Source organism: Anneissia japonica, unplaced genomic scaffold (assembly GCF_011630105.1).
Source record: "Anneissia japonica isolate Jap-2015-1 unplaced genomic scaffold, ASM1163010v1 scaffold287785_len535756_cov143, whole genome shotgun sequence".
Taxonomy (NCBI): domain Eukaryota; kingdom Metazoa; phylum Echinodermata; class Crinoidea; order Comatulida; family Comatulidae; genus Anneissia; species Anneissia japonica.
The window spans coordinates 300,792-313,696 of record NW_022696924.1 but is presented as its reverse complement, the minus strand read 5'-3'; the positions used below and the strand labels follow the sequence as shown (position 1 = coordinate 313,696).

Below are 12,905 nucleotides of genomic sequence, written 5' to 3'. Positions count from 1 at the left end.
ATACCATACAATATTTGAACTTGAATGACCTTAAATGACCTATTTGTGGCAATCTGACCAGGTAAAAAATGGTAATGGTATGGTATATACATTGAATGACCTTAAATGACCTTTTATGACATTAATAACCATCTGACCATGTCACAAGTGTTATAAATCCTTGACCATGAAATATAATTTTAGATATCATAGGCCTAATTCTCATTAAAATGGTTTAAAAACCCATATATTGATAAATATAGGATTTGCGTAGCAGCAATTTTGAAATTCAAGATGGCCGGCTTAAACTAGCCAGCTTCCTATCCTGGTAACAGTTAAAAGTCCTTGATAGTACAGCGAGTTTAAAAAGTTCAGTAATTTTTTTTTAGGTCTGAACTCAACCGAATCGTTCACGACCAAGGAATGTATGAAAATATATTATTATAACTACTACGTTATTAAATTTGAGATATAATTAATAACGAACGGCGGCTAGAGATATTAAAATGTGTCTTTCAATTGTGTGTGGCCGTCGTGCTAGGTCCTTCGCCGCAGAGCGTAGACTTGGTGCAGTGTAATTAGACACCGCCTGAACATCGTAATTTCATCGGGTTATGAATCTTGTTACGATCCTCGTCCGATCGTGTTTTCAGGCCTAGGTTAGGTTGCGTTCTATTGCTAATTCAATATATATGGTATGTGCACAACTGCGGTGTAATTCTTATTTTAGGATTGTAATATTTATTTAATAACTTACTTAATAAATTACTTAAGTTAATGTTAATGTTTTAGGTCTATCATTTTCGATGTTTTCTAAAGCGGTTCACGCTAGCTAGGGGTATAGGCTTAGGCTATGCCTTTCTATAGACTATATACTATCAATTAAAATATTAAAAAGGGCCAATACCTGTATATTTTCTACTGATAGGACTACCAGGTTATATATATATTTATAAAGTACGTTATAGTGTTTTTATTACTATAATTCAATTAATTAATGGTGTATGCCTAGGCCTAGCCTATTAATATACCGTACATGTGAATATTTTTCTTGTTCTTGCTGAAGTTTGACTTTCTTGTAGAAGTGTTTATTAGTACAGTTGAAGAAAATAATTGTTTTTTCCCCCAAAAAAGTACAAAATTAACTTCATAAATTTCTAACTGAACAGGGGTACCAAGCTATTTTTGTAGCAAAAACACTAGTTAAAATATGCCCACAGGAAGATGTCAAAGAAGATGCGTTGCGTATGGCTGTGCAAAGGCTAGTGTGTTTGTCATCTGAAATTAAGACAAGCACTCCCTCGTTAGTTGCCATGTCTACATCATCGAAAATACAGTAGTGCAATATTTTACGAATGCCCGCATAGGAACCTTGGCCCTCGCAGAGGTCTGGTTTGTACGCTGTGTTCACATCACACATGGAACATGGTTATTCGGTTTAAGTACGTATGCGTTCGATTGGTTCGAACCAACTACGCTTGTTGCTGATTGGTCCAAGAAAAAAAAACGTACGATTTTACGATACAAATGGTGCAGATCCATTGGTCCGGACCGGAGTCCGGATTGGAAATCGTACGAATTTGATGTGAACGCTCCTATTCTTTACCACTGAACCCATATTTTACTATGCTTTTGTCCGGGCTTTGATGTGAACGTAGCTTTAAAGGCATTTGTATTTTTTCATTTGCCTATTTTGCTTAACCCTTTTTTTTTAATTTTCAATGATACATGCATTAAATATATTTTAAAACTGCTTATTTGATAATATGTTTTTATTACAATGTTATTTTATTTAGTTTACTTTATTTTGTATGTTGATTTGATTTGAAATAAAATTGTCATGTCATGGATAAAATGTGAGATAATTATGTTAAAATGAACTTCTATATTAATTTTTTTAACACTCATTGATGTTAATTAAAGGTGCATTTTTGTTTAAAACTTGTCCGGAATTAGAGGCGTCTCGAATTGGAGGGTGAACTGCATTTATATAGATAAATCTATTAATTTAATAAATGGTGCTGTATAGGCAAAGTAATTTGTAAACACCAATGACAATTACATAATAATATAGAAGAGTAGGTGGATACCCCATTTTCAATACTTTATTAGTTCATACATTTACTAGTTAAGTCACAAGTATGATATTATCAAGTTCTGAGGACCCTATAGAAAATAGAGGCCGAAAGAGCCGTTATTTCCTGAAAAAATTGCCTGAAGCCCTCAGGGCTGAAGACAATAATGGCTCCTATTAGGCTTCTGTTTTCTGTGGAGTCCGAACTAACTTGAAAATAATTGCTTTATAAGTCATTCTCACTGTTTATAATGAAAATGATGGTGTCGCGACTTAATTATATATAATAATAAAGCAAACTTTCACTTTAATTTTTCAGCTTCATAAATGCTATTTAAAGCCAGTTAAGAGCTTTTTCTTTCATATCAAATCTAATAATGAATCGATAATGTAGACACACCCACATAACAAAAATAATGTCGAACGCAAAACATTTTTGGAGCCATGCCTCTGCAGTGAGTGGAGCAATCAATATGTTACTATCTTATCTATATATGTTTTCAAATATATGTTTTACTTCAGCTAACTTTCATCCATTTTATTGAAAGTTTTAATAATATTTTGGGTGAATTCAAATTTGATTTTTGGGAGATGACCTTTGACCTCCTGAGACATAATTAACCATGTAATTACATTGTATACCAAGTGATAGGTAATATATTATTCTAAACTTTGGTACCAATAATTTAAAAAAAATAACATGGTGGACCTAAATGTTACCCCCATTCCTAATGCAGTACAAAAAGAGGTACCCATCATTGATTGTGTACATGTACTGGCAACCGGAAATCACATACAGGTCTCTGAAAAATATGTCAGGTATAAAGCAGGGGGTTTTCGTAGCCCCTGCAATAGTAGAGTAGTATTCGGCCCTTTTGTAAACCATGTGCCAACCCTAATGTACACATTTATATTTATAACACATTTTTGTCATAAATATGATTGCATCTGTAAAATGAAATGCAGCATCAAACCACTAAACTCCAGGCTTGCATGATGACAGGGTTTCTATCCAACCTTTTATTTTGGAGTTTTCAATCCATATATGTATATATAGGAGTGGAGTTGAATAGCTTGGTCATTAAGATGCCTGCCTTCCAATCCTAGGGTCATGGATTCAATTCCTGTCGGTGCTTGCAAAATTTTTTTCTCACGGCCAAATTGAGATTTAGTTTGTGTAAAGCATTGTGTGTGCATGTTTGTCTTGTGTAGACTGGATTCCAATCCCTAAATTTTGTCTTGATCAGTGAAAACGTGTAAAAATAAATCGATTGTGGCACCAATGGCATTCCAATACTATACTTTTTCTCGGTCTTCCCATCCAAATTCAACCACATACATGTTTCATGTTTGTGGCTGATATCCCACAACTATCTCAGTTTGCTCAATGTTTACTGACAGTCGCAAAAACAACATAAAGAACCTTTCTAGGCATCTCGCGACAGAAACAAAATGTCGGGAAAGTTTGACACGACGCATGCGCAAATCAAATTTTCGACTAAAAAACGACTCAAAACTGGTGGTAGGGGGTATATGTTTTATCGCCTACAGCTTACATTTTTCATTTTAACCGAAAAAACAAACATTTCTTGCACAATTGCATGTCCACCAGCAACTATCGAGCACAATGTATACCTGCCGCTATGCACCGTTTCGGAGCCTATTTGTTTATAAATATGCTGACCTCTTTTGGTGTCACATCTCATACACACGTTTTACATGTGAACCATTGCATTAGTTCCATGTGACCTAAGGTCACAAAGGAACTAATAATATATAAACTAGATCAGTCACTCCATACCTTTACCGGGTGCCTGAATACCAACAATAATCAGGCTGTGTATAATGGGAAAAACTGCAGCATACCCTCAAGAAAATAAAGGAATCACCTGTTGTATTCAGGTACATTATTTGCTTGAGCGCTGCCTGAGTAGGATGGGCGATTCCATTGTTTTCTTTTATGCTCGAGGGTAAATAAATGAACTTTTGTGACCTTGACCTTGTCCTTTGAACTTTTCTTCCAAAAATTGAATGTTGTCTTTCTTTGAATATTACTGTATGTACCTTTCCACTAAATTTTATGATGATCCATTTATTAGTTTTTACGTAATCTTGCTAAAAAGATAGACAGCAGTGAATGCATAACCTCATTGATACATCAATGGTGTACTTAAAAAAAGAAATGGACTGCTTGTGAAACAAGTTGAAGGCAAGTATTTTAAACAGCTTCCCTCCAAGAGTACATTTTTATAAACTTTTGTGTATTTTTATATATAATTATTTACAGTAGAGTTAAAACAAAAGAAATAGTTTAACAAATGAATACTGTTTTGAGGCCATAGCCTATTGAGTATGCCTTACAAATATAATGAATCCTCAAAAAATTATCCTGTTTATTTCCAAAAATTGATCGCATGTACTGTACGATGCAAACTTCTATTCATGCGCAGAAACTGTATAAATATATTCAGCAGTTCAGGGTTGGCACGTCTGGTTTACAAAAGGGCCAATTGCGTTACAGCAACTATACAAATCGTGATCCATTGGAACAACATATTTTTTTTCTATACCAAGTTTAATATCTTGTGATTACGCAAATGTATCTAAGTAGATGCTGCATAAGTAAATATGTAAATGTAAAGATAATTGCTTGATATTGTGCATGTTTTATTATGAGTCATAAACCTTAGAGATTATTTTAAAAAACTAAAATATTGTACTTTCAGAATCTTCTTTTATATTTGGAGTTTTTCAAAATGTGTAAAAGTGATTATTCATAATCATGACCACATTTCTTTTCAATTTATACATATGTTTAAAAATATATTAAATTTGGTTGAAGTTAAAAATAATCTTGAAAACTATAAAATGGCATCAAAGATTATAGAAAATAGAAGCTTGATTAGTATAGCAACAAAAATTCCAAATAAACCACCAATTGCAATGTGTGCGTACTGATTATCTTTTAAAAGCCACATTTTGTAAACAAAAGGAAAGTTTAATTTTTCATCATCTGAAGTAGTGAGGAAATCAAGTTCTGTTTCAACATCTTCGGGTGAAAGCTCTCGAGAACCAGCTAAAGTGAATTTCTTCTTTTCAATATTTTCACTAGTCTTCCTTTTAGATTTTGCTTCATCTGATTCTTCGCTAGTCGACGGTGATCTTGATGTTTGTCTGTTCATGTGGAGCTTCATCATTACCGAAGCAACAGAGAGCATCTTGGGAGTTTCTTCTTCACTTGTGTTCAAAAATGCATTTGCAGGAATTGAATCCTGTCCTGGTCGGAATGAAAATCCGGATCGTCGTTTCTTTGACTGTGATTGGCGGGCAGCGTCTGCAGCCATGATATCTGTGTTTAATTGCAAGGGAAATTCTTGAGAAACTTCAGTGATGGGAATATCAATTGAATCTTGGGATTCCTGTGACCATGTCTGATATGTTGACCTCCTCTTTGTTAATGTTCTAGAAGATGACGCTGAGCTAAACACTTCCCCATGCGTAGATTTGCCATTTTCAGCAGTACCCTCAGATATGCTAAAGAGCGTTGAAGGCCGTTGTATTGAAGGATGACGCCTTGGTACTGTTGAATCTGATGATGATGTTGATGATGACTTTTTTGATTCTATATATTCAATACTGTCACCAAAAACACTATCAACACTCTCCAATGAATTCTGCTGCGGTTCATCACTATCTGAGTATATCCTTCTTCGCGATGTGCACGATATCTGCTGGTCCTGGTCAAAGGTCAATGATTTGACAAGTCGTCGTCTTCTAATACTGGCACTTCCTTGACTAGCAATTGCACTGCTCTCTCCATTAGTTTTGCTTTCCGTGTTCGTGTTGTTATTAATGTAACTTAGCTTTGATTCTGGCTTTTCATTAGTCAGTAATTGGTATTTTGAATCAGCTGCTGAATTTGGGAGAGCTTCTGTTATTGAGTTAGACGTGTGCTCAGAAAAGAACCCCACAAGTGTAGTGACAGTATCAGAATCAGAAACAAGTGTATCTGAGAGAACTGTAGAACCAACTGCTGATGATTCAATCGTAACAGCAGATATTGTATGGGATGATTCAAATTTCATAGATAATCTTTGACCTAGGCCATCAGATGCGTTAATCACAACGGCATTTGGTTTAGAAATTATTAAATTTGGAGCATGCTCAATCAAATCATTACATTTCAAACTAATGCAGGTATCACTACCTCTACTACATCGACACTTAGTCTCTTTAGAATGTACATTCAAGACACATCTTATGTCCTCCTTTACTACATTATCGTGGTTAGTCAGTGCACTAAATTCGCATGCATTCATATCAGCAAATGTATTATCCCTGTTAATTGATGGTAGATTGCTGGTTTGCAGAGCATTATCTTTATGTATCCAATCACTGAGATTTTCTTCTAGACATGCAACATCAGAAAGTTGATCTATACCTTCATTTTCTGTTGTGGAATGTATGCTGCTAGTTTCGGAAATAATGTGTTCCGTGTGGACACTTGCTGTGGCTTTTGTCTGAGTTTTAGATTTAGGATCTACTGTTGCAGTGGCAGATTGAGCATCTTTCGAACAGCTTTTCATGCTTTTTAGTGATGACAAACGACATATTCTGACAGCAGACTTCACAGCTGTCAGTGCTCTCTGTAATGTAACAAATATGCTGATATAAATAAGCCGTAATTTGGTTTTCATTTTGTGGGCCTATTATCCACATTCTTAAAATATGGAATTTAGTTTTTTCATAGCTCGGGAGTAAAAATATGTTAAAGCGATAATATTCTACTTTTTCTTATACAGGTATTTATGTTTAAAATACTTTAAATAATTACATACCTGCCATTTCCTTCTAGAATTGAAGCTCTTTAGGCGAATTGTGCTAAGCCTTGCTTTCTCATTTTCTGTGTATTTCATTTCATCAACCTTTGGAACCGGAGTAATATAAAATATATAAAATTGTGAGTGACCGTCCATAATGTTTAATGTTTTTTTTCAGTACTATAGACCAATGGCTAACCATCTTCCACCGCATGCTTATTAAACAGTAACACTGGGCTAAAATCCATGGTTACGTTATCAAATTACATTTTTAAAAAAACTGACTGCTTTTTCTTGCGTTGGTTGAGCTTTGAAAAAAAAAATTGGTTTTTTTGCCTTATAAGAAATTGAAGATTGATAGTAATAAAGTGGTCGTCATTTTATCCCAAATTTATATGAATCTGTGTAATTCAACAAAACATCAACTGATTACTGTGGTGATAAAACTTATATCCCAAGGTCTTTTAAAGTGTACAAATATATATTGATGAAAGGTAAAAAAATAAAACATCCTAGCAATAGAAATAGTAGACACATGCTCCCACTAGGAGCCTATTTTTTATTATTAATACTTCATTTTTTTTAAAATAATTTCACCATACAATGATTTTCTACCACAAAAGGATCACTGCTTAATAACTAAAGCAAGGAATCAAACAAATTTACAATTATGGGTTTTCATAATTTAATAGTTTTTTACATATCTGTTATAAGTTTCTGCTTCATGATGCATAATATTTTTCTCAGCTGTTTTTTGTCCCCAAATTCCATTTTCGTACTAAAAATATTTCTGCAATAGAGTCTAAAATGTCACTTAAGAATATGAGATGAAAGCTAGCTCATGAAATGTTGGCAAGTTTCACCCATAAATATCTCTTGGTTCAATAAAAAAAAATCACTAAATATTTATCATGCAACAAACCAATTACATCAAAATTGTTGGAAGTACTAATATTGGCTTTTTTCCACTTGTGAGTGTATACTTTACAACAAATACAATATAATTGCAATAGAAAGGGAACTACAAAATCAAATGTTGTATTTTGTATTAAAGCCAATTTGATGTGTTGTACAAATTAATCTTCTAAGACACTGAAGGTGTATTTTCCCTTTCCCCCACTTTTTGTAAATATTAAACAAATCTGTATCTTACTGTCATACTGTTAGGTTGTTTACCCTTACAGTATGTCTTACCTTGCTTTGACAATTTTGAAATGTTATACAAAATTAAGAATTTAATAATCATAATCAAGAGACTGTTTTTACCTTAAGCCAGGTATGATAAAGACTCTCTTCAGCTCCCAACCTTGCACTGGAAGAAATGGGTCCACACTCAATATTAATGATTAAAATGTTTATTTAAAAGGATTTTATTGTTAATACTTAATTATTTGTTAATAATTTCACCATAAAATGATTTTATACAACAAAAGGATCACTGCTTAATAACCAAAGCAAGGGATAAAAAACAAATTGCAAAAATGGGTTTTCATAATTTAATAGTAAAGTAGTTTTTACATATCAGTTTTAAGTTATGATGATAATAATATAATATAAGTTAAAAAAATCACTTAATAATATGAGATAAAATCTCATAAAATGTTGGCAAGTTTTCACCCATAAATATCTCTTAGATCAATTTTTTAGTTAAATATTAATGATTAAAATGTTTATTTAAAAAGATTTTAATTTAACAGTCCTTTGGATGCCATAATAACAAATCTTTACTGCATTGTTTAAATTCTTAAGAATTGAAACTATGAAAGATCTTTACAACCATATTGGATACAGAGCAAATGTGTATAACATTCATTCTCCTATGCTCACTGAACAGATCAGTAAATTTAATGTTACAATATTTGAACCCATTTATATTTATGAATATGTGAGCAAGTGATTGCCTACACATGGACCACAGGCTTAGCCAGCGAGCCGTCCGGCCGTCTTTTGGATGGCTTACAATTATTTACGACGGCCAGTTTTACCGTGACGGCTTGGACGGCTTGGCCTAATCAGTTGGGCCTGGTCTACCTTTAGCCAATTCTTTATATTCTTAAAATCTATCGAATGTTACATTAAACTAAAACTAAGTCAAGGTTTAATAAAAACAACATTTATTGATTGAATGTACGATTTTTGTACCAATATTCGGTGGGATTCCCAAAGAGGGGCGTGGCCTGCCTATCAGCTCAGTGCCACGCCCACTAACTTCCATTTTGGATGGTCTATTTCGTTTTTCTGGCTAAACCCCTGTTAGGACCCAAGGCAAATGGACAATATGGATTTGAATCCTGACCTCATGGTTAAACCATAGAAGGAAAAAAAATTGCTCCATACTCTTGTAACCACTTTCCCTGCTAAGCGAAACATACAGTAAGTATTTAGCTTTATTACCTTGGATCTTCTTTCAGAAGTTTTGTAATGAAATCTTTGGCATCATCTGAGATGGTATCCCACACTGCATCATCAAAATCCCAATCATTGCTTTTGACTTTCAACAGTGTTTCTTTGTCAGTATCACCAAGAAATGGTGATATTCCACTCAGTCTAAAACAAATTATGAATTGATAAAGAATTGATTTTGTAAGATCATGCATTTAAAACATTGAAGGAGGAAGTAAGCATTATTCAATCATGATACAGGCTTGGTAGCCATGCCATTTTAAAAGCTACTTTTCGCAACACTGGTATTAGCAAAAAAAATTAATTTCTTAGTACAAATGTGTCGCACATCATCATTAGCTACTAAAGGTTTAAATTCTACAGTTCAGATGTATGACAAACACTTCAAATTCGGTACTAAAGCAATGAAACGTATAATCACTTATGGCCTCACGTCTGTCATTTTTTGGAGTCATCATACCTATCATACTAATGTATATAAAGGTAAATACTATGGTAGGTCATGTATTTAAGAATTAGAATGAACAAGTGATGTTGTAATGAGTTGTTTGTTCAGTGAGAGATTTCCCCAAGCAATAAACTGGGCTTCTTTTATTTTAAGTTGATATTTATTGTGTGCAGAATCAAATATAGTATAACAGTCTGAATTAGATAGTTTTGCATTTAACAGATTTTTTGAAGATGTTGAAAAATGTGTTCTACCACCAAAAGTGTCAATTTAGATGTTTTCAGATAATAATTTAGAATGATAATACATCCTTTGCTATTTAAAAATTTAAACATCCTGAACATTGATTCTGCATTCAGTGGCGGCTCTAGGGTGTATTTTCTGGGGAGGGTTGAGATGTCCGACAGGGAGACTTAAGCTCATAGGCCCAAGCTGGGGAAGGGTTTTAGAGGGTGTTCCCCCTCCCAAATGAGGTTTTTTAAAGGAGAGGAACCTCTGGATGGCCAGAAATGACATTCTCAGACTGTGACAGGCATGTGTTGGCTTGGTGTGGGCCTATTTTTCTATTATTTTTAGTCTGACTGCCCGACGAGCTCTGTCCGATGGGGGGCTTAAGTCCTTGCTCCCCCCAACCCCACTGGCACTGCCACTGTCTACATTTGCCTGTGATGTATTTTATGAAGCATAATTTCTATCCTGTATCGGATGCATCCGGTAATGCAAAATTGTACTGTTGCATGGCTAATACAGTCATAGAACCTCTACACTTACAGAATATACGCAATAACCCCAACACTCCACAGGTCACTTTCATTTGTAACTGGTTGCTTTTTTACAATTTCAGGTGCAACAAACTCCGGTGTCCCTTGTTTACAGGTCGTATCGTTTCCGGGGGATACTTTTCTTGCTAATCCAAAATCAATTAATTTAACATCGTCTCTTTCTTCAGACTCAAGTAGTATATTCTCAGGCTGAAATATTAAAATAAGATAAGTATGTGTCACTGGTTCCAAACATGTATAAATTCTATCCTTCCCATGTAAAAACATGGAATCATGTATCAAAGTTTGCCAGGCATGAAAATTTAACAAAATTAATTCAAAATCACTTTACTTTCTCAGTGTGGACCCCCAGTGTATCCCATCAGTCCCTATACTCCTATAATGCCTATGTTGAATAAACACATGATATGTTGAGTAATATTTCATAAATATTGAGATATTTTAAAATGTTTATGTGCTATACAAAAACAGTATTACTAATACTTAATTATTTACCTGTTTGACTTTTTGTTTCAAAATTATTATTCATATTCAAAGCCATTATGTGTTTGAAATTATGCCTAACCGTAAGGGTATTGAGGGTGAAATGTCAATTGTACATTTCTGTTGCAGCCATGAGATCACCACCTTTCAACATTTTGTTATTTTCTATACTCTTCAATTCTGATCATAATGTAGTCTAGCCTTTTATTTTAACATGCCATTCAGTCAAGTGGTTGGAACATTTCCAACTGAGGCTAGCAGGAGCTGTATCACCAACTAATGTAACAATCAACCACTGATGTAACTTTAACCACTGTTGTAACAACAATCAACCACTTTTGTAACAACAATCAACCACTGTTGTAATAATTCATTAATCACTACCATAATAATTCATTAACCACTACTGTAACAATGAATTAACCACTATTGTAACAATGATTTAACCACTTATGTAAATCACATATAATATAGAACTTAGAGCAACTGAGCAATTTTGTGTCATTTTTGGATGCTATGAAAAGTTAATTACCTCTAGTCTTGAATTAGGCTAAATTTATTCCCGGATTAAATTTTTTTTACTTTGAAAACCTTGACATATTGTATCCCAAGCATGGTTGGTGTTGGTGTCGGTGGGGCTTAACCACTAACTCAGTGGGGATTTAAGTGGGCCGGGCCAGCCCGGCCTCCCCTTTTGGAAAGTAAAAGAAAGGGGAGAAAAGGAAAGAAAGGAAAAGAAAAAGAAAAGATTGATCACCCAAAACACCTCGGAGGTTATTTTCGGCCGTCTATAAAACACAAATTTCGTAGGGGCATGTCCCCCGGACCTCCTAGAGTGGTGTTATCTCGATCGGCCCCACTTTCAGCTCCCACTTTTGGACATTTCTGGATCTGCCCCTGTGTCTAAAATAAATGCTAATCAGAGAATATGTAATAATATTCTCCATAAGAAAGTGTTAAATATTACTGTTGATTTTCACATTTGCGGTACCAGCGCGAGTCAGGGGAAAAATCCTCCCCCTCCCTCGATCGACAAGCATGGCTCCCTGTCTTCAAAGTAACTGCTTGATAAGGTCATTTTTGCTGTTGTGCTATGTGGGATGCTATGAAAAGTTAATTACCTTTAGCCTTGAATTTATTCCCGGATTATTTTTTTTTACTATAACTATACTATATTACTATAAACAATGTTATTTTTATAATCCATAATATTTAATATACTATTGAAACAGGGTGTTATAGGCGCATTTAATTTGTTCTAAAATAATATTTGTATCCAGTAAATTGTCCTTTGTATCTCGGGACATAAAAAGTTATAACTCTGGCAGCGACATTTTACGCAATACGCGCCCCTACACAGTGTTCATCACAAAAACCATAGCAACCAAACCATAATTAACCATCAGCATGCGTTATTTGCCTTGATAATTGCGCATGGTGATTACAAAGGCCTAATGATATTTTGCACTAACATTAGACTGAAATTATGTTCGTTTTTTTCAACATTAATTTTACCGATGTTGAGGTGTTGTGTGGTTCATGACACTCACATTGCAGAAAAAATAAATAAATTTTCTGTATCTACTTAAATGTTCGTTTTGTGCACCTTAGTCCAACATTGTCAAAATGACAGTTTAATGTTATATAAGAACATGAGTTTTTGTAAAAATCGTAAATATTCAATGACATAACTTTTCATTTTGTTGGTCAGTTTTCATAAATCAAATTGTAGTTTATAGAAGCACTTTCTTGTGGTCAACAGAAACCAGATGTAACAGACATTGCAAAATTCCCAAAATTAATAAAAATAGTAACTAACACCATAAAACGTTATATAGGAGTAGTGCCAAAGTTCGAGCCAGCGAGTCATGCGAGCCAATGCGCGAGTCATGCGAGCCAATGCGCGAGTCATGCGA

The 12,905-nt window shown here is 34.2% G+C and overlaps 1 protein-coding gene across 2 annotated transcripts in view; it reads right to left on the bottom strand.

Moving 5' to 3' along the window:
• Positions 1-2,062: 2,062 nt before the first annotated feature.
• Positions 2,063-12,905, bottom strand: part of LOC117102179 (myosin light chain kinase, smooth muscle-like) — a 59,137-nt gene continuing 48,294 nt past the window's right edge. For both annotated transcript variants that reach the window (XM_033242395.1, XM_033242396.1), the window contains 5 exons: positions 10,496-10,695; positions 9,268-9,420; positions 8,140-8,185; positions 6,892-6,978; positions 2,063-6,699 (listed from right to left, as the gene is read on the bottom strand). In XM_033242395.1, coding sequence (XP_033098286.1) covers positions 4,915-6,699; positions 6,892-6,978; positions 8,140-8,185; positions 9,268-9,420; positions 10,496-10,695 — 2,271 coding nt within the window. In that variant the 3' untranslated portion in view covers positions 2,063-4,914. The remainder of the gene's footprint in view (positions 6,700-6,891; positions 6,979-8,139; positions 8,186-9,267; positions 9,421-10,495; positions 10,696-12,905) is intronic.